Source organism: Triticum aestivum, chromosome 2A, assembly GCF_018294505.1.
Source record: "Triticum aestivum cultivar Chinese Spring chromosome 2A, IWGSC CS RefSeq v2.1, whole genome shotgun sequence".
NCBI classification, from domain to species: Eukaryota; Viridiplantae; Streptophyta; class Magnoliopsida; order Poales; family Poaceae; genus Triticum; species Triticum aestivum.
This window is the reverse complement of record NC_057797.1, coordinates 611594448-611620884: the sequence shown is the minus strand read 5'-3', so window position 1 is coordinate 611620884 and position 26437 is coordinate 611594448. Positions and strand designations below refer to the sequence as shown.

General features: G+C 41.9%; 3 protein-coding genes across 3 annotated transcripts; 1 reads left to right on the top strand and 2 right to left on the bottom strand.

Moving 5' to 3' along the window:
* Positions 1 to 1924: 1924 nt before the first annotated feature.
* LOC123189738 (uncharacterized) lies at positions 1925 to 3423 on the top strand. Its single transcript, XM_044602215.1, has one exon. It carries the CDS (start codon positions 2093 to 2095, stop codon positions 3275 to 3277), a length of 1185 nt encoding a protein of 394 aa, XP_044458150.1. The 5' UTR covers positions 1925 to 2092; the 3' UTR covers positions 3278 to 3423.
* LOC542961 (glutaredoxin-C6) lies at positions 3410 to 5974 on the bottom strand. The gene is made up of 4 exons (XM_044602217.1): positions 5645 to 5974; positions 4871 to 4959; positions 3848 to 3946; positions 3410 to 3695 (listed from the first exon to the last, which is right to left on the bottom strand). Exons 1-4 carry the CDS (start codon positions 5746 to 5748, stop codon positions 3598 to 3600), a joined length of 390 nt encoding a protein of 129 aa, XP_044458152.1. The 5' UTR covers positions 5749 to 5974; the 3' UTR covers positions 3410 to 3597.
* Positions 5975 to 6404: 430 nt separating this feature from the next.
* Positions 6405 to 13564, bottom strand: LOC123189737 (isocitrate dehydrogenase [NADP]). Its single transcript, XM_044602214.1, has 15 exons — positions 13249 to 13564; positions 13108 to 13151; positions 12903 to 13012; positions 11770 to 11807; positions 10873 to 10950; positions 10340 to 10393; positions 10157 to 10258; positions 9968 to 10053; positions 9790 to 9893; positions 9281 to 9349; positions 9088 to 9203; positions 8885 to 8919; positions 8661 to 8803; positions 8394 to 8516; positions 6405 to 6791 (listed from the first exon to the last, which is right to left on the bottom strand). Exons 1-15 carry the CDS (start codon positions 13481 to 13483, stop codon positions 6698 to 6700), a joined length of 1431 nt encoding a protein of 476 aa, XP_044458149.1. The 5' UTR covers positions 13484 to 13564; the 3' UTR covers positions 6405 to 6697.
* Between the last annotated feature and the right edge of the window lie 12873 nt (positions 13565 to 26437).

The following is a 26437-nucleotide window of genomic DNA, read 5'->3' as shown; positions in this document are numbered from 1 at the left end:
TGAGAAGCTGATGTGTACGTGTTGATTCCACCCATGCAATACCCCAGCGGACCCCCTCTTGATAGTACGGTGCCCTCTACGCAACTAGTCTACCAAGAGAGAAACGAAAGAGCTACACCGTCTTGAAAGACACTTCGAAGGGAAGAAAACGTCTCATGCCAGGGGTGAATCTGTGAACTATTCAAAGCACAAGATTAGTCCGCAAACATGTTGTCATCAATCACCAAAACTACCTTGAGAGAGATATATGCCGTAACAAGGGTTCAAATCCTGGTGCTCGCATTATTCCTGGATTTATTTCAGTCCGGTGATGCGCTTTTAGTGGGAGGAGACGTTCCCGTCGAGGACGAGGCACCTACGGTGACTTTGTAAATCTCAAGATGATATGCCGGCTCAGTCTCTCGGAGGTGCTTATAGGGGTAGGGTGTGCGTGTGTGCGTTCATAGGGATGAGTGTATGCGTGTGTATATGAGCACTTGTGTCTGTACTGATGCTAAAAAAAGGCGTTGCTTAGGTCTTTTTCTCGATTCAACTAAAAAAGGGGTTTTTCTCGCTTTTTTTAGGATCAGGCGTTAGTTAGGTGCTCTCCGCTCTTTGCGTCAAATGGTTGTCTTTCCGCACAGGAGCAAGCGCACTGGGCCGGCCCCTTTTACGGTTTGTATATTGGACTCTGGTTCTGGTTTTGGAAACCTTCTGAATGTTATCAACCCGGCTTTCTACCGGATAAGTATGGGAACTTTCTAAAAGGTTCCTCTGAACTGGTTTTCTATTTTTGTTTTTTACTAGATTTTTTGGTTTCTTTGTTTTATTATATTTTATTTTTTAAAAATTTATTTTATTTTATTTTTAACTAAATAGTGATACAAAAATGTTTACAGATTGTATAAATGTTCATAAATTTGAAAACAAATGTTTATGTTTTCATGAAACGTTGATTTACAAAAAAACATATTTCAAATAATGTTCACAACAATCCATGAGCACGTGTTCAAAAAAAACAGCAATCCATGAGCACCTACGGGTTTGTGTATGTTGTCGATCAAGGTTAGATCAGCGAATTTTGAAGAAATCAGGTCTTCTCAAGAAATCCAGAAGCTTGAATTGGGAGGCCCATCGACTAGCTAGAAGTTCTTTTTTTTTTCAGGTAGAAATTTGTATAACTCAAAACCTCAAGTCCTTACAATCCATCGCAGCCAAATTCAAAGCATCAAGGTCCCGAACCAAGCCAAGTCATGGTTCTACCCTCGCTACGAGCAAAATATGCTAAACAGTTTTGCTAAAGCACATCTAGATGTGCCATAAGTATTGCACATCTAAGTCATATGTCATTGATCTTACATTAAGATTCGTGTGAATATTTTCTTTCTCTTTTATCCTTTTCTCCTTATGCTTGATTCACTCACTTAGATGTGGAATAATTAGGGCACATCTAGATGTGTCCTAGACACACCCTATGCTAAACTATCACTAACTTTATTTTGGCTACGATTTACATGAGTAATACAAAAATCACGAAAAGACAGAAGATATCTAAGTAATCTCCTTGATGATGGACGAGTAAACCGATCTGTCAACATCTGAAGCTTGAATCAATTTTACTGCCATTAGAGAGTCCATCTCAACCTGCACTGGCAAGTCGCTTCTCTAGGTAGAAAAGGATAGGCCTTACATGCATGCACATAGACCCCTTGACAAGGGTCAAAATATATTCGGCTCGTTTTTCTCAAAAAAAAATCGGCTCGTAAATCCGCCGGAAGGCATATTGGTATCCCTATATAACCTTTTTTTTTCTAATTATTGTTTGAAATTCATTTATCCTGCTTTCCCTTTAAATTAAAAAAATAAAAACTGGCAACGAGATTTTTCCTTTAAAAGGCGAGATTTACCCCGCGTCCAGCCGTACTTCGCTTCGGATTCCGTTCCGATCCATGATTCGACCGGCCGGCTCGACCTCCACGTCAAGTTCACCCGTTGGGGCGGTCGGCCTCGGGAACCTGAACCGCGCGCTTCGCGTTGACATAAACGATCTTGCGTGCACCCTTGGAGGATCGACCGATCCATCGCGCGGAACGGTAGCGTGCGGCACACAAACATGTACTGGCCCGCCCTTAAACCCTCGCCGGCCAGGAAGAAGCCTGCGCCGGAGGCCACCACGGCGGCTTCCTCCGCCCTCCGCGACCTGGAGGAGGAGACCGACGACGGCTGGATCGTCCTGCCCCCGGCGCCGCCCAACTCGGGCAAGCCTCCCAGGCCCCCGCCGCCGCGCGCCACGGCGACGGACGCCGTCAACGCCTCCCCCGACGAAGCGTTCGACCCGGCCCTGGACGCCATCGTCGCCCGGTACCTGCCCCTGCGCCGCGCCCTGCTCTGCGACGGCCTGCCCCGGCAGATCCACGACGCCGACGTCTACGGCGCGCACCCCGGCTTCCTCGCCGCCGTGTACCCGCCGGCCAACGGCCGGCCCGAGTGGTTCTTCTTCGTGTGCCGCGCGCAATGCCAGGGCGGGCGGCGCAGGGCCGGGCCCGGCGCGTACCGCCTCGGCAGCGAGGCCAGGCTGCTCGGCGGCGCCGCCTACTGCCACGCCTTCCGCTACTACGAGGACGAGGCCGAGGTTGGCTCGGCCTCGACCAGGGAGACCGAGTGGCGCATGGACGAGTACGGCGACTGCCGCTCTGCCGCCGCTGCCTTCGACATGGTGGTCTGCAAGCTCTACCCGGCGCGTGGCGGGGTCGTCCATACGATGCTCGGCGTCCACCAGCCCGCGTCCCCCGCGCACCACCAAGACATGAATAAGCCGCAGGTGCTCGTCCAGCTCTACCTCGACAGCCTCAACCTGGGTGACCCACGGCGCTGCAGATTGTACGCCGTGCCCGACGTCTTTGCCGCGCACCCGGCGGTGCTCACGGTGGCGTTCCCGGCGGCCAACGACCGGTGCGAGTGGTTCTTCGCCGCGCATCAGCGCCGGCGCGAGCTAGAGGAGAACGACGAGGACAAAGCGCGCCCGCGGAGGGCAGGGCCAGGGGCGTACGTGCCGGTGCGCGAAGGCCGCGTCGTGAACGGCAATGGCGGGGACATAGGGTACCGCCGCGTGTTCTTGTACCGGGAAGACGACGTGACGGTGAGGCGGGTGTCTCGGACGGAGTGGTGGATGGAGGAGTACGGGTTCGGGAAGGACTTCCCGCACGGCGAGCTGCCCGCAGCGAAGGCACCAATGGACGAAGACGAGGAGCTGGTGGTGTACAAGCTGTGCCTGAAAATGCTTGGTTACCGGCGGTAGAAAAATTGGTCTGCAGATTCTGTCATGAAACTGAATTCTGCCTTAAACGTCTACGGTTCCCTTTCAGCAGGGAAACAATAAAGAGTGACATGTATATATGCAAACGAACGACAGTAATTTGGGGTTTGATGATATCACCAAAATAATTTGCTTTATTTCTAACGAGTTTTACACTGAGATTTAACAGTCGCTGCGGACATGCTAGACAGCAACAAGCCCTGAACTTGCCAAACACATCCAACTTCGTTATTTCATGACACGGGAACAATGCAACTCATGTAACACACTAACATGTCGATCACAACAACTCGCAAACAAAGCTAAGCAGTGACGGTGGTCTTCGAAGAAGAACCGGAGATCGCTCCAGCCTCTGTCAGCAGAGCAACCAGCTTCCCTCCCTTGTTCAGTGCAATAGTATCTGCCACAGAAGACATTGACATGGAAGTAACTATCAGAAAGTAATCCAATTGCAAGAAAGCAAAGCCTCGCACAATGGAATTTGCTGCTTGTTCATAGAACCATAACTACAATCAACAGTTTAACATGGTTGTAGGGAGCAAATCAGCTCACCGTCACAGCCACCGATGTGTTTTCCATTGATGAAGACATTGGGAACAGTCCTCTGCCCAGTCCATTCAGCAAGAGCTGACTGAATCTCAGTTCCATCGCCTTCATAAAAGATAACATGGGTTAGTTGAATAAGGTTTCTCCCAAGTCCTGTGCCGATCATCCCAATGCAGAGCCAATACATGATGCAATTAGAACTTAGAACATGCTTGATTGTTTATCACGAGCGTAGATGAGTAGTAGCGTAGTACGACTGGGAGCAGAATCTAAAAGAAACGTGTTTTGCTCATAGCATGTAAACACTAAAAAGAAGACTAACTACTCTGAGGTTCTGATGATATCACTTTCATTACGGTCTAGTTCTTTTAGGCGGCTTAAAAAATAAGCTGCCTCTCCCCAGCTTATAAAATAAGCCGCACATAAAATTTGTTGAGACTTCTAAATTATTTATCCCATAACTAATTTAGAAGCCCCGATGAATAAGAGAGAAGGCTTATAGGAAAAACTAGGAAGAAGGTGGCTTATTTTTTAAGCTGCCAAAAGAGCTGCCCCTACATAGTGATTCATTGTTGGATCCTTGGGACCTCAATTGCTTCTTTGTTAACAGAAAACTCAATTGCTTCTTAATGTGTCTAACCAATCATCAAAGCTACCAAGAGATTTGATATCACACTCACATCATTACGTAGTGAGCTTACTGAAATCTTTTCCAAAAATTGTGCTGTCATATTAAATTCTTTTCCAGGCCACAGCAGTATGAAAGCTCATAAACCCAATACGCATAGTATTTCAACAAAACAGTACACAGGGCAATCCAAATGCAGGAAAATAACCTGCATTAAGCTCTTATAAACCCAACAAGGACACTATTTCAACGCAACAGTACAAAGCAACATCCGGATGCAGGAAACTTAAGGTTATTATTCATCTAAAAAATTGTTGGGAGCCCGTGGCCGTGAAACTTAGGTGCATACAGTCTACTTAAGTGAAATTTAAATAACCAAGAGACAGGACAATTCTACTTACTTTCAGTGTCCATCTCAACGGCCTTGAAACTTGCTCCAAGCTGCGTGAGCAACTTCTTCACTTGAACACAGAAAGGGCAGTAAGACTTGCTGCAGATAGCCCAAAGAATCAGATGAATCAGAGTTAGCGTCAACAGGGCATGTAGCATTGGGCATCAAACATGTCGTTACAAATACAGTACTACTACTACATATTTGATCGGAACAGGTACAAACAGTAGTTGGACGAAATATTTAGAACGCGACATAAAACTTGAACCAAAACCACCAGACTTAATTTACTTTGGAATGGATGGAGTAGTAGTTAAGCTCATCATCATCGGAACAGGTACAAACAGTAGTAGTTGGACCAAATATTTAAGACGCAACATAAACCTAGCTAGTAGATCCCCTAACAACGTCCCAATCCCTTGCAAGAGGTCCGAGGATCCTTAATTTCAAGGCCGTGGCGCATCCGGAATTCAAACAAGCCAATAGGATTTGGGTACAGTTCTTCTAATTAGATATATTTAAGGCAGCTTTCTTCCTCCACCGGAAAAGAATTTAAAAAGAACAGGGAATAAAAAACAAGAACGAATATGCTCTACTCATAGGGGATGGGGAAAGAAGACCAAGGATAAGATGCGGAACTAGTGTGGGATCTATTCCTGATCATCCGCGCCCCCTTTTCAGTTCTTATCACAGACCGAATTTCCAAGTCGAGTTCAGCGGCGTCTGTTCATGGCAGGAGCGATCGGTGAGATGGAGAGAGGGGAGATGAGTCGGAGAGGCAGACCTGAAGACGACGACGGAAGCGGAGGCGACGATCTCCTTGGCCTTGGCGAGCGCCATAGCTCTGGACTCTGGGGTGGAAGAGGAGGAGGAAAAAGCGGTGCCCATCTCCGCCACGGGCGCCTTGTATTTATACGGCCGGAGGGGCGCGGGGCAGGTGAGCGGCGGGCGGCGAGGGCGCTGTGCTGGTGGGGTGGGTCGGGGCCTTGGGGCTCGCGTAATCAGTGGGGCGTCTCCAGCCGACGACCGCGTGGGCGTGGCACGTTCCACTCACGTCGCGCGTGTGGAGACTCTCTTTCTCTTCTCTTGCTCCGTTTCGTTTCTGTAGCCGGGGAGGCGGCTAAATACGCGGTCAGGCCTCAGATCACAAACGAGTATTTAGTACGTACTTCTTGCTGTACGGCGAGGAGACTTGCCAATTCCACACGGAACGGAAGGCCCTAAATGTAGAAGGCGACCTCGCCGGAGACGTGACGGCGACCACTGCGAATCCCCCGCCTTCACGCCATGGACCCACGCCCACGCATAATGACCTTCCTTGAATAATCGCCGTTGACCACCCTTTTGCTACTCACATGTTTTGAACAATTTTACAGCGAACGAGAGTTCTTTACTTTCCAGATACAAGAATTTTTCAAATCAAAAGAACACATAGGACCAATGGAAGTATATAAACCATTCCACCGCAAAATTTCAATCAGAAGTGAGAAACGAAAAAAAAAACAAATACGTGGAAGTGAAAAAAGGGGACATGGACAGAAGGCTAGGCTAATAATCTACGTATATATTGAAGTCCATTCAAAGTCTAGTTTGGCCGCCTAGGGACCATTATTTACCCAACAAACGCCGAAGGGATATGGTCGGATATAGCAGATTATTAACACGAAGTTCAGGCCTTACAAAAATTGCTTCCACACAATGCAACTGTATCAGATCCTCCATCTCATCATCTCAATCAAAATACGTGACGAATGCGCACAGCCAGAGTGAACTTGAACCTGGTCCGCCCAACTCCAGAGGCTTCCAGCTAGAAATAACATATGCACATGGTTGAAATTTACAACGAGGCTGGCATCTGGATCTTTTCCCGCAGCTGCTGAGCTACAGCATCAATGAATTCCTCGGTGCTCAGATAATGCTCCCTTGTTACCCTAGCAACAACAATACAGAGAAAACAGAATGACATGTTAATGTGTAACACCAGGAAAGAAGCACAACAGGCCAAGCAGAAGCAACAAACAGTGGCAGCAACATATTTGACACGCTCCCACAAATAAATGTGATTTCTTGCATTTGCCGACAGATTGGCCTGTTGACATAAAGTACCAGACAACTCAGAAAGACCATGATGCAATATACTCCCTCGTTTATTTTTATTTTTTATTTTTTATTTTTGATGAGTACATTTCTTGAAACTATGCTTTGTGATAAAATAGCAAAGAACAATGTTCTAGCTTATAAGTACTCCCTCTGTTCATAAATATAAGATATTTTGGATATTTCAATATGGACTACATGCGGACTAAAAGGAGTGAACAAACACACTAAAACGTGTCTATATACATCCGGTTCAAAAAAAAGGTTAGAAAATCTTATATTTGTGAATGGAGGAAATCGTACCTAAAACTAAACCACATTTGTGTCATGGTTCTAGAAAACCACATTTTAGGATTTCAATGGAATTAACAGGTGTGGCTAGGCCTACCCATCAGTGATAAATCCATGAACGGGCCTGTTATGAAGTTCCACTAGTGCCGTTCATAATTGTGTGCGTGATGAGCTGGCTGTGCTATCAAATTCCATTCCATCGTAAATAGCGTGGTTCTTCCGGAAGAGGAGCGCAAGAAGCTGGTTTTAGGAAACTCCTCACGAGATTTAGTACTTAGAAAAGAACTGTAGATTTAAGAAATTTCTATAATCTTATTGAAAATCGTAAGGTGTGGATTCATAGTTAATATTATTTCCTGTCTTTTGGCCATTGTTTATTTCATCCTTTTCTTGAGCATTTACGCATGACAAAGGACACAAATTATTCTCACTCATCTCTCGAAAGCACTAAATATAAGGGTAATTTAGTCAACTGTTTACTTCATGGAGGGTACTGTGACTAAATTATCCTGCAACAAAGTGCTTTGAAAAGAATGAGAGAGAACAATTTGTGTGGTTAATCATGCATAAATACTTGAGAAAAAAGAATAAAATAAGGAAGGGCAAAAAAAGAGAAAATAGCACTAATGATGCATGCACGCCTTATAATTTTGAGCAAGATTGCAAACAAAAAAAACTTACAAACGAATGGGGAGAATACAAAACAAAAGACTAGAGGTTTCAAGAACATTCACCAAGATTTAAAAAATAAGTTTGAGAGAGGGGAGGAATATTATTTTTGATGAACTGTTGTTTCTTGCAAATTCGGGACTGGGAATAAACACTGTAATCCGCCCCACCCACTCTCATGAGCTAGTGAAAGTGCTACTGTTAAGCAATTAAAATTCTGGTACCTATAAGAATATTTGGTCCATTGCAACAGCAATGAATTTTCTGTTTACCTTAGTCACTAATTATCCTCAATAAAATGCTACCATATTTGTTTTAGCTGTTTCATTGTTTAATTATTGTCAGTTTGAGATAATATATTGTTGCTTACAATAATAATATCACTGTGCTTCCAGATCAATGAGTAACCACAAGGATATCAACCAAAGTTTCTGAAACACCACAAAAACTGAAAACATATACATAAATCAGCTTACTTGGTGCCATGGCTAAGAAGTGCAAGATCCTTTGTCATTTTCCCAGATTCCACTGTTTCAACACATGCAGATTCAAGCTTCTGTGTGAAATCCAGCAGCTTATCATTATTATCCAGCTTTGCTCTAAACAGAGAAATAAGTGGTTACTACATAGGCAGGGGAAGAATGTGAAAACACTTGAGCTGATTATAAACAAAAGCAGAAGAAGATTCTGATAGATCTCCTAATTCAAGGGTAAATTTTCATCATCAACACTATTGTGATTACCTATGCTCTAGCCCACGAGTCCAAGCAAATATAGAAGCTATGCTATTGGTACTCGTCTCCTGTCCCTTCTCATGTAACCTGAAATGTCTAGTGACAGTCCCATGAGCAGCCTCTGCCTCTAATGTCTTCCCATCAGAAGATAACTGTAGAAGAGGTGCTTTAGCTAGTGATCGAATACAATAACATAAATTCCACAGAAAAGCAGAAGGAATAGCATGACTTACCAGAACAGATGACATCAAACCCAGAGAACCAAAACCTGAAACAAGAACTCGTCAACAAAAATAGATTGAATATAAAACATGAATGGCAGGACAAATTCATAGTATTAAGCAAGCGTGTTGGCTAACATCATCATGCAGCTTCAGAAAATATAGAACTCTTTAATTATAGTGTGTTGCAAGATCAGGAAGAAAACAATGCAAACCTTGGGCAAGGAAGTCACTTTGAACATCTCCGTCATAGTTTTTACATGCCCAGACATATCCACCCTCGCTTTTCACAGCATATGCCACCATGTCATCAATCAACCGGTGCTCATACCTGCATGAATCATGTAAGATCGAATATAATTTAAGCAGAACTTTACTGATCCAAATCTGGCATAAATTGGCACTAACCATATTGAGTTTTCCTCAAACTTCTCCTTCCAATTCTCTTCATATACCTCCTGAAAGATGTCCTTGAATCTATGGACATTCCAAATTTGTACATGTCAAGTTGGGACTGCTGTATGACAATATGATTAACTGCAAGATTATACTCTCGAAACGCCATCAGAGAAACAAAAAACAAACCACTTGTACTACATATAAACAAGTCTGCACGTTCAACGGAAATTATAAGGTTAACGAGAGTAGTAACCATACAGGTTAAGAGAGTAGCCTATCACTCTTCCAGTTTATTAGAATAATCACTTCACCTACCAACAAGACATCATCAGAGCACAACAATGAAACCTCATGGCAACTGGATAACTAGTACATTCACAGTTAAGACTTAAGAGTGCAGCATGAAACAGTGTATATAAGAGCATTGAAGAGACTGGTTGGTAGTCCTCGCAACAAAAAAGTTCTTAATGACTCTGGCACAATAGAAGTATATCGTAAATAATGGTCATTCCAGATACCTGCCATCGTATTTTTTTAGTATTGTGTTCTTGGTGCTCAGATAAAGAGGCCATTTCTTGGACAGGGCCATTGCCATTGATGACTCAGCAAATGCCCTAATAGACTAAAAGAAAGAGCAGAAATTAGCAGAGCTCCCAAGAGAAGAATAGAGTCATGAAATCTAGTTCGCTATCATACCTCATCCACATTATACATTGCCAATGCAACTCCAGGCCCTTTGAAATCATAAACATCTAGCTCCACCGGCTCAGCTCCATCAGGCACTGATTTTCAGTACAAAAGAAAGGAGTAGATGAACAAAGGTACAATAGAAGCTTTGGCATTAATAGAAAAATAATAAATAAATGGCAGGCCAATGGAGCTCACCATAAACCATCTTAAGCTTTCCTGGACCATTAATAATCATATCGGTAGCTCGATACTGGTCTCCAAATGCATGTCTTCCTATGCAAATGGGCTTCTTCCAACCTTCAAAACAAGGTTCCTTCCTTTAATTTGGAAACTTTATTATTTGCTATCATAAACATAATTTCACATATCCGCCCTTACCAGTAAGTATCCGTGGAATATTTTTACACAAGATAGGCTCCCGGAAAACAGTTCCTGTGTGTCATAGTGAAAATGTGTAAGGCAAAGTTAATGGTCATGATCCAGACTATCAATTATATTCTTGGAAGTATGTTTTGTACTTCTTTGTTCGAAGATTGTTACTAATACTTTTCATACTATTGTTCCTTTGTGATACCTATGGAAATATCCTGTGGCATTCCATGTTTAGGATGTTACTGTGATACGTATAAACTAATTGAGTTCGATAGTTACTTGTAACACTGCAAAACGTCAAGAAGCCTACCAAAATTTTCAAATGTTACTATGAGCAAATTCTTACAATCTACTCCTTCCGTCCCATAATATAAGACCTTATTACATCTGATTTGCTCACAAATCGGATGTAATAAGGTCTTATATTATGGTACGGAGGGAGTAACATTTATAGATTGCCTACCAATTTGGCTCCATATTATTTCATCCAGTAACTACAACACCAAAGGCAACTCAAAGAGAGAGAGAGATGAACAAACCATTTAGGATGTTCCTGATGGTGCCATTTGGGCTCCTCCACATTGACTTGAGCTTGAACTCTTTGACTCTTGTTTCATCTGCATATAAACACAGAAAAAAGACATATTAATCCAACAAAAAGAACGTGTCCTCGTTCTTATAAACTTTTCAGATGCACTCAATCAAACTATTGGCACAATGTATCAAACTTCACCATATATACTCTTCAGCCCATAAAGAAAGTTAAATAATCGAACAAATACACTTACCTATGTGTTTACATCTAACAAATGCAGTACCCTAATAAGTTAGTAACACAAAATGTAACAGGCAAACAATGCAAAACAAAAGGCATAGAAGATTAAGTTTCACTAAAGGATTCAATTTACCTTACAATAGACAAACAATTAGTCCTATATTTATATATGATGTTCTCATTGGAAACTTAGTAAATAAGTATCCGATAAAGAATCCATAAGCATAAGGGACGATAACTCAACCAGCAATTCAGCACCATGAAAAATGGTGAAATTATAAGAAATGGTGTAAGCCAAAACAAAAGGCCGATACCATCTTCATTAACAGATTGGATAATCCAAACAAGTATTTCAAAATTAGATCTCATTTTTGTTGTTCCTCTTGCAATTTATGTCAACAGAAACACATCTTATTGTGGTTCTAGACACTCAGGTTAGTATCAAACCAAATTTGATCAGCATTCTCATAAATATTTTAAGCTCATGTACGCCAGCTGATTAGCAAGAAAAGTGTAGGCAAGTATGGATAGGCATGTGCCAGGAGCATGCAGGCATTTGAAGGAATACTTAAAAATAAATGTACAAATTAAGCCATGAAATGCATGCATTTTATCACCAGAAAAGAAAAATTGATATGGGATATCAAAGAAAGGACTCTACCAGGAGTAATTGTAGCACACTTAACAGCAACATTATACCTGTTGAGAACAGAGAAAAGAGATTGGTAGAGATGAGAAAAGAATGTAAAAACATATTCTTCAAATATGTAAAAAGTAAAATCCTAAAGCTACACTTTCAACTAGGAAATGCAAATTTATGAAACAAAACTATGATTACCATCACAGTAGAAGAATAAACAGTTTTAGCCTGGAAAACTATCAGGGAAAGGATATGTCATAACTTATTCTGCTTATCCTCTTAATGAAAAGATGTGCAAACATCTCGGGTCAACAAAAAATATGCATTCTCTAAAAAAATCGTTGCATATGAAACTGTGCAACCCCAAATCACAAGCAAAATGGCAGGAAACGAAGAACAAAAGATCCAACACCTTGCTGTGAAGGGGAACCATGAGTGTATGTGACATAGCTACTATGCACAATATTGTCATCCTGGAAACAATCTCTCCATGCATATGGCATACATATGAAGAAATAGCCTTGTCAACGCTTGTTTGAAGTGTGGAGTTAGTTGGCTAGGGAAAATTGGGCACATGCAGAGCAGAAGATATCCAATAAATGGTTCTCATTAAGCCGCTTGTTTGAACATGAGTGAGCCAATTCAAGTTTTTAAAACAACTTGGCTGAGCCAATTCCATGGAAAAAGGGACAGGTAAAATCCATCAGGTACTACCTGATAGCAAACCAAAGTTTGCCAAGGGCATACAAAATTGACGTAATCAAATTAGTCATTCGACTACCAGAAGTGATCCATTTCATTTCCACAGAAGTATCCTGGTCATCATCAATACTTGCAGCTACTAGTAGCCTACCAAGCAACATCTCCAAAATTTGACACATGAATGCCAAATGCAAAATTCAAATTCTTCATCCAAAATGCTAAGAAGTCACTGACATGAAGGATTGGATCAAATACTCCCTCCATTCACAAATACAAGAAGTTCTAATTTTCTTTTGAATCGGATGTATATAGACACGTTTTAGTGTGTTTGTTCACTAATTTCAGTCTGTATGTAGCCTATATTGAAATGTTCAAAACATCTTATATTTGTGAACAGAGGGAGCATATTATAATTGAGAGCAGAAACAGGGAAAGGGGATAAGTATAGTTACTCCAAAGTAGCCTCGGCACTCTCGACAGTGACCTTATCATCAGTGGCATCCCGATTGAGCACCCCAAGGTCGAAGTACTTAACATCCAGGTCCAGGTACGGGAAGATAAGCTGCACACGACCCCATGATCCACTCGCATCAGGGAACAAACTGAACTAGCACTAACTACTATAAAAACTGCGAAGATCAAAGCAGAATTCCGCACCTTATCCTTTATCATCTTCCATATTACCCGCGTCATCTCGTCACCTGGAACAAAATAAACACAATCCACTCGCATGTTTACTTGTTTAGGACCGCTGAAGATAGGGGAGGAAGGAGGAGGTGTGACGACGAGGAAACGCACCGTCCATCTCGACGATGGGGTTGTTGACCTTGATTCGGTGCTGCTCGGCCGCCGCCGCGGCGGCATAGCAGCGGAGCGAGGCGGCGCGGAACGAGCGGCCGCCCGGGGCGGAGAGGCACGCGAGCGAGGAGGGGAGGCGGCCCCGGGCGGGGTTTAGCAGGAGGGCTTTGGTCGCGGCGGAAGCGGAGAGGGGAGCCATGGCGAGAAGGCGGCGGGGCAGGAGCAGGTGGCGCATAATGTGGGCGCGGCGGCGGCTGGCAGACGGGAGGGGAAAGGGGCGACTGGCGCGGCCTTGGTCGAGCCGGACGAGAGAGATGGGCTCCTCGAGCCCAACGACAGCAGAGTCGAGAACATGGCCACCTGGTTCGTGCCAGGCGTGCTGGCCCACTAGCCCGCGTGCCTGGCATGTGACGGGTATGCCTGGGCTGCGAGGCCAGGCCCACGTGCCGGCCCGGCCCGGCATGGTTAGGAGGTTGGCCGCGCAGGCATGTCTAAAAGACCCCTAAAAAAGGCATGTCTAAAAGAGCCTCCCCTCCAAAAAAAACATGGTGAAAAAGTCGTTGCGGAGGAGCGAGGGCGCGGGGGATGAGGTGGTAGGGTGGGGGACATGTGGTGATCGCGGAGTGAGGGGCCGCCGGTTCGTGCCGTTGGCACTCAAGATGGCAACGGGCTCAAAACCTGCATCCCCACGGATATCTACCCTATTAAGGGACATGGATGAGCCAGATTATATCAAACATGGCTTTGCTGTTGGGTAAAATCCAAAACTCGTCGATTTTCATGGGTGCAAACCCGTTCCAGTGCTCCCCATCAAGTTTCACGTGTGCAAACCACAACTCCAAAAGGGGGCGGGGGGCTGGGAGTCAGCAGAAAGGCATCCACATTGCCATAGCTTCGATCACGAAGGCCACGACATCGATCTTAGGGATGAGTGTGTGTGTGTGTGTGAGAGAGAGAGAGAGAAAGAGAGAGCGTATGTGAGCATCTACGATTGTACTGCATTAAAAAAACTGCCTCCAATGCTCGATTCTGCACTAGTAATTGCACGTCGTGATAGTAACATATTGTTTAGAGGTTGTTAACCTCCTGTGATCGCGGAGTGAGGGGCCGCCGGTTCGTGCCGTTGGCACTCAAGATGGCAACGGGTTTAAAACCTGCATCCCCACGGATATCTACCCTATTAAGGGACATGGATGAGCCAGATTATATCAAACATGGCTTTGCTGTTGGGTAAAATCCTAAACCCGTCGATTTTCATGGGTGCAAACCCGTTCCAGTGCTCCCCATCAAGTTTCACGTGTGCAAACCACAACTCCAAAAGGGGGCGGGGGGCTGGGAGTCAGCAGAAAGGCATCCACATTGCCATAGCTTCGATCACGAAGGCCACAACATCGATCTTAGGGATGAGTGTGTGTGTGTGTGTGTGTGTGTGAGAGAGAGAGAGAGAGAGAGAGAGAGAGAGAGAGAGCGTATGTGAGCATTTACGATTGTACTGCATTAAAAAAACTGCCTCCAATGCTCGATTCTGCACTAGTAATTGCACGTCGTGATAGTAACATATTGTTTAGAGGTTGTTAACCTCCTGTGATCGCGGAGTGAGGGGCCGCTGGTTCGTGCCGTTGGCACTCAAGATGGCAACGGGTTTAAAACCTGCATCCCCACGGATATCTACCCTATTAAGGGACATGGATGAGCCAGATTATATCAAACATGGCTTTGCTGTTGGGTAAAATCCTAAACCCGTCGATTTTCATGGGTGCAAACCCGTTCCAGTGCTCCCCATCAAGTTTCACGTGTGCAAACCACAACTCCAAAAGGGGGCGGGGGGCTGGGAGTCAGCAGAAAGGCATCCACATTGCCATAGCTTCGATCACGAAGGCCACAACATCGATCTTAGGGATGAGTGTGTGTGTGTGTGTGTGTGTGTGTGTGTGAGAGAGAGAGAGAGAGAGAGAGAGCGTATGTGAGCATTTACGATTGTACTGCATTAAAAAAACTGCCTCCAATGCTCGATTCTGCACTAGTAATTGCACGTCGTGATAGTAACATATTGTTTAGAGGTTGTTAACCTCCTGTGATCGCGGAGTGAGGGGCCGCCGGTTCGTGCCGTTGGCACTCAAGATGGCAACGGGTTTAAAACCTGCATCCCCACGGATATCTACCCTATTAAGGGACATGGATGAGCCAGATTATATCAAACATGGCTTGCTATTGGGTAAAATCCAAAACCCGTCGATTTTCATGGGTGCAAACCCATTCCAGTGCTCCCCATCAAGTTTCACGTGTGCAAACCACAACTCCAAAAGGGAGCGGGGGGCTGGGAGTCAGCAGAAAGGCATCCACCTTGCCATAGCTTCGATCACGAAGGTCACGACATCGATCTTAGGGATGAGTGTGTGTGTGAGAGAGAGAGAGAGCGTATGTGAGCATCTACGATTGTACTGCATTAAAAAAACTGCCTCCAATGCTTGATTCTGCACTAGTAATTGCACGCCGTGATAGTAACATATTGTTTAGAGGTTGTTAACCTCCTGTTATCGCACTACAATTCCCATTCATTTGCTGCGTATATCTTAAAAGAAATAGGGGTGATGGCTCTTAGTTTTGCTTTCTAATCAGTTCACTATGCCCAGAGAACCGATAACAATCGTTTACCACACTCTTGAGGGGGCAGATAGTAAGATTAATAGAAGATGAGACTTTCTTGTAAGTTGTAAGATGAGACTTTCTTGTAAGTTGTAACTAGTCTGCTGGCTTATTTTAACCAAATCACACTTCCCATTTATCTCGTAGGTCGATGGTAGTCGACCAAATGCCCACCGGTCACTGCTTGAATTTCGGTTGGCCCAAGTAATGCAACCTACCACTTTCGGGTTTGAGAACTTTCTAGAGTGGGTTCTTTTATTTTCTTTCATTTTTCTCTTTTTCCTTTTATTTTTTTTATTTCTTTTTTTTGTTTCTATTTTTTACGTTCATTTTTTCTTTTCCTTTTCAACTTGTGAACATATCTTGAATTAGTGAACCTTATTTCAAAATCCTGAACATTTTTTGAAATTTTAATTGTGAATTTTTTTTCAAAATTGTAAAAGTTTTCTCAAACCATGAACATTTTCTAAATTCTTCAACAGTTTCTACAAATTCATAACATTTTTTGAAATCATGAACATTTTTTAAATTTGTCAACAGTTTCTATAAATTCTTAGCATTTTTTGAATTCATGAATATTTCTTTGCAAATTCACGAACAATTTTTGAAATCATGAATATTTTTTGAATTCACGAACATTTTTTGAGATCATGCATATTTTTCCATATTAACAAACTTTACTTTACAAATTCACAGCCACTTTTTGAAATATGAGCATTTTTTGAATTTGCAATCTTTGTACAAGTTATGAACATTTTTCAAAATCAAGAACATTTTTTTACCAATTCATGAACATCATTTGAAATTTGAAAGTGTTAGTTATCGACTAGAGTGGGGTGAATAGACATTTTTTATGAAAGTCTTCAAAACACGGGGGCTTTGAAGACAAATAGTAAAAATAAACCTATTGATATGCAGTGGAAGGTAGACTACACTAGACAAGCCATAGTCAAGTAAGCAATGAAGTGAAAGCACAAAGACTATCAGCTGCTATGTAGTATGGATCACGATGAAAGATAGTATGAAGCCAAACAACAATAGTCTTCACACAATGAAGTCAATCAGATCATGCAAGCAGGCAATGACTTCACAAAGACAAACTGTAAGTAAAGAGAGGTAAAGGATAGAACCAATTGCTTGGTGAGGACAAGGATTTGTTGGACCAGTTTCAGTTGCTGTGACAACTGTACATCTGGTTAGGGAGGCTGAGATTCAACTCAGAAGACCGCGCCTTCATCTTATTCCCCTTGAGCTAAGGACACACAGTCCTCGCCCAATCACTCTGGTAAGTCTTCAAGGTAGACTTCCAAACCTTCACAGACTTCGTTCACCGGCAATCCACAATGACTCTTGGATGCTCAGAACGTGACGCCTAACCGGCTGGAGGATTCATAGTCCTCAAGTGTAACAAGTCTTTAGATCACGCAGACAAAAAGACTTCAGTGATGCCTAACACTCTTTGGCTCTGGGTGTTTAGGGCTTTGTTCTCGCAAGGATTTCTCTCTCAAATGCTTCGGAGGTGGGTTGCTCTCAAATGACAAAAGCCGTGCACTAACTCTGAGTAGCCACCAATTTATGGTGTAGAGGGTGGGCTATTTATAGCCAGGAGGCAACCCGACCTGATTTGTTCTAAATGACCCTGGGTCACTAAGGAACTGACACGTGTCCAACGGCCATATTTCAAACACACGCGGCAGCTTGACTTGGGCTACAAGTAAAGCTGACTCATCCAGCTCTGGATAAGATTTGCTCTCACTGTCTTCGCTCGAAGACATATGATTTGGTTGAGCATCACTTCAGTCACTCTGACTTTGTTCACTTGGACCCCACTTAACAGTGCGGTGGTTCCTATGACTCAACAAAGAAGAAAAGGAAACTACGAAACAACTATGTCTTCGAACTCCATAGTCGTCACGTGAATGTCTTCTCGAGTCATAATCTTCATTGTGAATATCTTCACAGACCACCATTGTCTTCAATGTCTTCACACATTTTTAGGGGTCATCTCTGGTAGGTAAACCGAATCAATGAGGGACTACTATATGTGTTATCTGCTGACCCACAAGTGTAGGGGATCTATCGTAGCCTTTTCGATAAGTAAGAGTGTCGAACCCAACAAGGAGCAGAAGGAAATGATAAGCGGTTTTCAGCAAGGTATTCTCTGCAAACACTGAAATTATCGGTAACGGATAATTTTGTGATAAGGTAATTTGTAAACGGGTAACAAGTAATAAAAGTAAATAAGGTGCAGCAATATGGCCCAATCCTTTTTGTAGCAAAGGACAAGCCTGGACAAACTCTTATATAAAATAAAGCGCTCCCGAGGACACATGGGAATTATCGTCAAACTAGTTTTCATCACGTTCATATGATCATCATTGAGTTGTAAATAAATAGAAGTGTGATGATCATAATTTTCTAGAGCATTGTCCCAAGTGAGGAAATAATAATAAAAAGGCCATAAAAAGAGAAGGCCCAAAAAAGAGAGAAAAGGAGAGAAGGGACAATGCTACGATCCTTTGCCAACTTGTGCTTCAAAGTAGCACCATAATAGAGAGTCTTTTGTTTTGTCACTTTCATATACTAGTGGGAATTTTCATTATAGAACTTGGCTTGTATATTCCAACAATGGGCCTCCTCAAGTGCCCTAGGTCTTCATGAGCAAGCAAGTTGGATGCACACCCACTTAGTTTCTTTTGTTGAGCTTTCATACATTTATAGCTCTAGTGCATCCGTTGCATGGCAATCCCTACTCCTTGCATTAACATCAATCGATGGGCATCTCCATAGCCCATTGATTAGCCTCATTGATGTGAGACTTTCTCCCTTTTGTCTTCTCCACATAACCCCCATCATTATATTCTATTCCACCCATAGTGTTATGTCCATGGCTCGCGCTCATATATTGTGTGAAAGTTTATAGGTTTGAGACCACTAAAGTATGAAACAAGTGCTTGGCTTGTCATCGGGATTGTGCATGATGAGAGCATTCTTGTGTGACGAAAATGGAGCATGACTAAACTATATGATTTTATAGGGATGAACTTTCTTTGGCCATGTTATTTTGAGAAGACATAATTGCTTAGTTAGTATGCTTGAAGTATTATTATTTTTATGTCAATATGAACTTTTATCTTGAATCTTTCGGATCTGAATATACATGCCACAATTAAGAAGAATTACATTGAAATTATGCCAAGTAGCATTCCACATCAAAAATTCTGTTTTCATCATTTACCTACTCGAGGACGAGCAGGAATTAAGCTTGGGGATGCTTGATACGTCTCCAATGTATCTATAATTTTTGATTGCTCCATGCTATATTATCTACTGTTTTGGACATTATTGGGCTTTATTATCCACTTTTATATTATTTTGGGACTAACCTATTAACCAGAGGCCCAGCCCAGAATTGCCGTTTTTTGCCTATTTTAGGGTTTCAAAGAAAAGGAATATCAAACGGAGTCCAAACGGAATGAAACCTTCGGGAACGTGATTTTCTTGCCGAACATGATCCAGGAGACTTGGACCCTACGTCAAGAAACAAAGGAGGAGGCCATGAGGTAGGGGGCGCCTACCCCCCAGGCACGCCCACCACCCTCGTGGGCCCCATGTTGCTCCACCGACGTACTCCTTCCTCCTATATATACCTACGTACCCCCAAATGATCAAATACGGAGCCAAAACCCTAATTCCACCGCCGTAACTTCCTGTATCCACGAGATCCCATCTTGGGGCCTGTTCCGGAGCTCCGCCGGAGGGGGCATTCATCACGGAGGGCTTATACATCAACACCATAGCCTCTCCGATCAAGTGTGAGTAGTTTACCTCAGACCTTCAGGTCCATAGTTATTAGCTAGATGGCTTCCTCTCTATTTTTGGATCTCAATACAATGTTCTCCCCCTCTCTTGTGGAGATCTATTCGATGTAATCTTCTTTTTACGGTGTGTTTGTTGAGACCGATGAATTTGTGGGTTTATGATCAAGATTATCTATGAACAATATTTGAATCTTCTCTGTATTCTTTTATGTATGATTGGTTATCTTTGCAAGTCTCTTCGAATTATCAGTTTGGTTTGGCCTACGAGATTGATCTTTCTTGCAATGGGAGAAGTGCTTAGCTTTGGGTTCAATCTTGCGGTGTCCTTTCCCGGTGACAGTAAGGGCAGCAAGGCACGTACTGTATTGTTGCCATCGAGGATAACAAGATGGGGGGTTTTATCATATTGCATGAATTTATCCCTCTACATCATGTCATCTTGCTTAAGGCGTTATTCCGTTTTCATGAACTTAATACTCTAGATGCATGCTGGATAGCGGTCGATGAGTGGAGTAATAGTAGTACATGCAGGCAGGAGTCGGTCTACTTGTCTTGGACGTGATGCCTATATACATGATCATACCTAGATATTCTCATAACTATGCTCAATTTTGTCGATTGCTCAACAGTAATTCGTTCACCCATCGTAAAATACTTATGCTCTTGAGAGAAGCCACTAGTGAAACCTATGGCCCCCGTGTCTATCTTCATCATATTAATCTTTCAATACTTAGTTATTTCCTTTACCTTTTCCATTGCTTTTATTTTACTTTGCATCTTTATCACAAAAATACCAAAAATATTATCTTATCATATCTATCAGATCTCACTCTCGTAAGTGACCGTGAAGGGATTCACAACCCCTTATCGCGTTGGTTGCGAGGAGTTATTTGTTTTGTGCAGGTACTAGGGATGCGCGTGCTTGGTTCTCAAAATCTGAGGGAAATACTTACGCTACTTTGCTGCATCATCCTTTCCTCTTCGGGGAAATCCAACGCAGTGCTCAAGAGGTAGCAAGAAGAATTTCTGGCACCGTTGCCGGGGAGGTTCGCGCAAGTCAATATTTGACTTCCGACAACGAACCATTTCTGGTGCCTATGCAAAAGTCAACATACCAAGTACCCATCACAACCCTTATCTCCCGCATTACGTTATTTGCCATTTGCCTCTCGTTTTCCTCTCCCCCACTTCACCCTTGCCGTTTTATTCGCCCTCTCTCTCTATCCTCCCTCTCTTTCTCTATTTGCCTCTTTTTGCCCGCTTGCTTTTTGTTTGCTTGTGTGTTGGATTGCTTGCTTGTCTCGTTGGCTCAAGATAACACTAAATTGTGTGACTTTACCAATACCAACAACAATGATTTTATTAGCACTCTGATTGCTCCTCTTACCGATGCTGAATCTTATGAAATTAATGCCGTTTTGCTGAATCTTGTTATGAAAGATCCGTTCTCCGGCCTTCCTAGTGAAGATGCCGCTACCCATCTAAATAGCTTCGTTGATTTGTGTGATATGCAAAAGAAGAAAGATGTGGATAATGATATTGTTAAATTGAAGCTATTTCCTTTTTCGCTTAGAGATCGTGCTAAAGCTTGAGTTTCGTCTTTGCCTAAAAATAGTATTGATTCTTGGAACAAGTGCAAAGATGCTTTTATCTCTAAGTATTTTCCTCCCGCTAAGATCATCTCCCTTAGAAACGATATTATGAATTTTAAGCAACTTGATCATGAACATCTTGCACAAGCTTGGGAGAGGATGAAATTAATGATACGTAATTGCCCTACTCATGGTTTGAATTTGTGGATGATTATACAAAAAATTTATGCCGGATTGAATTTTGCTTCTAGAAATCTTTTAGATTCGGCCGCGGGAGGCAATTTTATGGAGATCACTTTAGGAGAATCTACTAAACTCCTAGATAATATTATGGTTAATTATTCTCAATGGCATACTGAAAGATCTACTAATAAAAAGGTGCATGCGATACAAGAAATTAATGTTTTGAGTGGAAAGATGGATGAACTTATGAAATTATTTGCTAGTAAGAGTGTTTCTTCTGATCCTAATGATATGCCCTCGTCTACCTTGATTGAGAATAATAATGAATCTATGGATGTGAATTTTTTTGGTAGGAATAATTTTGGTAACAATGCGTATGGGGGAAATTTTAATCCTAGGCCTTATCCTAGTAATCCCTCTAATAATTACGATAATTCCTACAACATTTCTTATGGAAATTATAATAAGATTCCCTCTGATTTTGAATCTAATATTAAAGAATTTATTACTTCGCAAAAGAATTTCAATGCTTTGATTGAAGAAAAATTGCTTAAGATTGATGATTTGGCTAGGAATGTTGATAGAATTTCTCTTGATGTTGATTCTTTAAAACTTAGATCTATTCCACCTAAGTATGATATCAATGAGTCTCTCAAATCCATGAGAATTTCCATTGATGAGTGCAAAGAAAGAACCGCTAGGATGCGTGCTAAGAAAGATGCCTTTATAAGAGCGTGTTCTTCTAGTTCCTATGAAAATAAAGATGAAGATCTAAAAGTTATTGATGTGTCCCCTATTAAATCTTTGTTTTGCAATATGAATCTTGATAATGATGGGACTGAATATGATCCACCTTTACCTAGAAGGCGTTCCAAAAATTCGGAGTTTTTAGATCTTGATGCTAAAATTGATGAAAGTGGGATCGAAGAAATTAAAACCTAGATGTTGCTAAACCCACTATTTTGGATTTCAAGGAATTTAATTATGAAAATTGCTCTTTGATTGATTGTATTTCCTTGTTGCAATCCGTGCTAAATTCTCTTCATGCTTATAGTCAAAATAAAGCGTTTACTAAACATATTGTTGATGCCTTGATGCAATCTTATGAAGAAAAACTTGAATTGGAAGTTTCTATCCCTAGAAAACTTTATGATGAGTGGGAACCAACTATTAAAATTAAGATTAAAGATCATGAGTTCTATGCTTTATGTGATTTGGGTGCTAGTGTTTCCACGATTCCAAAGACTTTGTGTGATTTGTTAGGTTTCCGTGATTTTGATGATTGCTCTCTAAACTTGCACCTTGCGGATCCCACTATTAAGAAACCTATGGGAAGAATTAATGATGTTCTTATTGTTGCAAATAGGAATTATGTACCCGTAGATTTTATTGTTCTTGACATAGATTGCAATCCTTCATGTCCTATTATTCTTGGTAGTCCTTTTCTTAGAATGATTAGTGCAATTATTGATATGAAGGAAGGAAATATTAGATTCCAATTTCCGTTAAGAAAAGGCATGGAACACTTTCCTAGGAAGAAAATTAAATTACCTTATGAATCTATTATGAGAGCCACTTATGGATTGCCTACCAAAGATGACGATACCTAGATCTATCCTTGCCTTTTATGCCTAGCTAGTGGCGTTAAACGATAAGCGCCTATTGGGAGGCAACCAAATTTTATTTTTATTCCTATATAGCCTCTGTTGAGGATGTGTTTTTTGTGTTTAATTAGTGCTTGTGCCAAGTAGAACCGTTGGGAAGACTTGGGGAAGGTCTTGTTAATCTTGCTGTAAAAAACAGAAACTTTAGCGCTCACGAGAACTACTTCCATTTTTATGTGGAAAGTGATATTTAGTTAATGACTTTTGAAGATGATTAATAGATAAATTCCTCACATCCAGAAATTTATTTTAGAATTTTTGGGGTTCCAGATCTTGCGCTAGCTACAGATTACTACAGACTGTTCTGTTTTTGACAGATTCTGTTTTTCGTGTGTTGTTTGCTTATTTTGATGAATCTATGGCTAGTAAAATAGTTTATAAACCCTAGAGAAGTTGGAATACAGTAGGTTTAACACCAATATAAATAAAGAATGAGTTCATTACAGTACCTTGAAGTGGTCTTTTGTTTTCTTTCGCTAACGGAGCTCACGAGATTTTCTACTTTGAGTTTTGTGTTGTGAAGTTTTCAAGTTTTGGGTAAAGATTTGATGGATTATGGAACAAGGAGTTGAAAAATCCTAAGCTTGGGGATGACCATGGCACCCCCAAGATAATCTAAGGACACCTAAAAGCCAAATCTCGGGGATGCCCCGGAAGGCATCCCCTCTTTCGTCTACTTCTATCGGTAACTTTACTTGGAGCTATATTTTTATTCACCACATGATATGTGTTTTGCTTGGAGCGTCTTGTATGATTTGAGTCTTTGCTTTTTAGTTTACCACAATCATCCTTGCTGTACACACATTTTGAGAGAGCCATACATGATTTGGAATTTGTTAGAATACTCTATGTGCTTCGCTTATATCTTTTGAGTTATATAGTTTTGCTCTAGTACTTCACTTATATCTTTTAGAGCACGATGGTGGATTTGTTTTATTGAAACTATTGATCTCTCATGATTCACTTAGATTATTTTGAGAGTCTTAAATAGCATGGTAATTTTCTTAAATAATCCTAATATGCTAGGTATTCAAGATTAGTAAAAAAATTCATGAATGTTCTGAATACTAAGAGAAGTTTGATGCTTGATGATTGTTTTGAGATATGGAGGTAATAATATCAAAGTCATGCTAGTTGAGTAGTTGTGAAATTCAGAAATACTTGTGTTGAGGTTTGCAAGTCCCGCAGCATGCACGTATGGTAAACATTATGCAACAAATTTGAAACATGAGGTGTTATTTGATTGTCTTCCTTATGAGTGGCGGTCGGGGACGAGCGATGGTCTTTTCCTACCAATCTATCCCCCTAGGAGCATGCACGTAGTTCTGAGGTTTTTGATGACTTGTAGATTTTTGCAATAAGTATGTGAGTTCTTTATGACTAATGTTGAGTCCATGGATTATACGCACTCTCACCCTTCCATCATTGCTAGCCTCTTCGGTACCGTGCATTGCCCTTTCTCACATTGAGAGTTGGTGCAAACTTCGCCGGTGCATCCAAACCCCGTGATATGATATGCTCTTTCACACATAAACCTCCTTATATCTTCCTCAAAACAGCCACCATACCTACCTATTATGGCATTTCCATAGCCATTCCGAGGTATATTGCCATGCAACTTTCCACCATTCCTTTTATCATGACACATTCATCATTGTCATATTGCTTAGCATGATCATGTAGTTCACATAGTATTTGTGGCAAAGCCACTGTTCATAATTTTCATACATGCCACTCTTGATTCATTGCATATCCCGGTACACCGCTGGAGGCATTCATATAGAGTCATCTTTTGTTCTAGTATCGAGTTGTAATCATTGAGTTGTAAATAAATAGAAGTGTGATGATCATCATTTTCTAGAGCATTGTCCCAAGTGAGGAAATAATAATAAAAAGGCCATAAAAAAGAGAAGGCCCAAAAAAAGAGAGAAAAAGAGAGAAGGGACAATGCTACTATCCTTTGCCACACTTGTGCTTCAAAGTAGCACCATAATAGAGAGTCTTTTGTTTTGTCACTTTCATATACTAGTGGGAATTTTCATTATAGAACTTGGATTGTATATTCCAACAACGGGCCTCCTCAAGTTCCCTCGGTCTTCGTGAGCAAGCAAGTTGGATGCACACCCACTTAGTTTCTTTTGTTGAGCTTTCATACATTTATAGCCCTAGTGCATCCGTTGCATGGCAATCCCTACTCCTTGCATTAACATCAATCGATAGGCATCTCCATAGCCCATTGATTAGCCTCGTTGATGTGAGACTTTCTCCCTTTTTGTCTTCTCCACATAACCCCGATCATTATATTCTATTCCACCCATAGTGCTATGTCCATGGCTCGCGCTCATATATTGCATGAAAGTTTATAGGTTTGAGACTACTAAAGTATGAAACAAGTGCTTGGCTTGTCATCGGGGTTGTGCATGATGAGAGCATTCTTGTGTGACGAAAATGGAGCATGACTAAACTATATGATTTTGTAGGGATGAACTTTCTTTGGCCATCTTATTTTGAGAAGACATAATTGCTTAGTTAGTATGCTTGAAGTATTATTATTTTTATGTCAATATGAACTTTTATCTTGAATCTTTCGGATCTGAATATACATGCCACAATTAAGAAGAATTACATTGAAATTATGCTAAGTAGCATTCCACATCAAAAATTCTGTTTTCATCATTTACCTACTCGAGGACGAGCAGGAATTAAGCTTGGGGATGCTTGATACGTCTCCAACGTATCTATAATTTTTGATTGCTCCATGCCATATTATCTACTATTTTGGACATTATTGGGCTTTATTATCCACTTTTATATTATTTTTGGGACTAACCTATTAACCGGAGGCCCATCCCAGAATTGCTGTTTTTTGCCTATTTTAGGTTTTCGAAGAAAAGGAATATCAAACGGAGTCCAAACAGAATGAAACCTTCGGGAACGTGATTTTCTTGCCGAACATGATCCAGGAGACTTGGACCCTACGTCAAGAAACAAAGGAGGAGGCCACGAGGTAGGGGGCGCGCCTACCCCCCAGGCACGCCCTCCACCCTCGTGGGCCCCATGTTGCTCCACCGACGTACTCCTTCCTCCTATATATACCTACATACCCCCAAACGATCAGATACGGAGCCAAAACCCTAATTCCACCGCCGTAACTTCATGTATCCACGAGATCCCATCTTGGGGCCTGTTCCGGAGCTCCGCCGGAGGGGGCATTCATCATGGAGGGCTTCTACATCAACACCATAGCCTCTCCGATGAAGTGTGAGTAGTTTACCTCAGACCT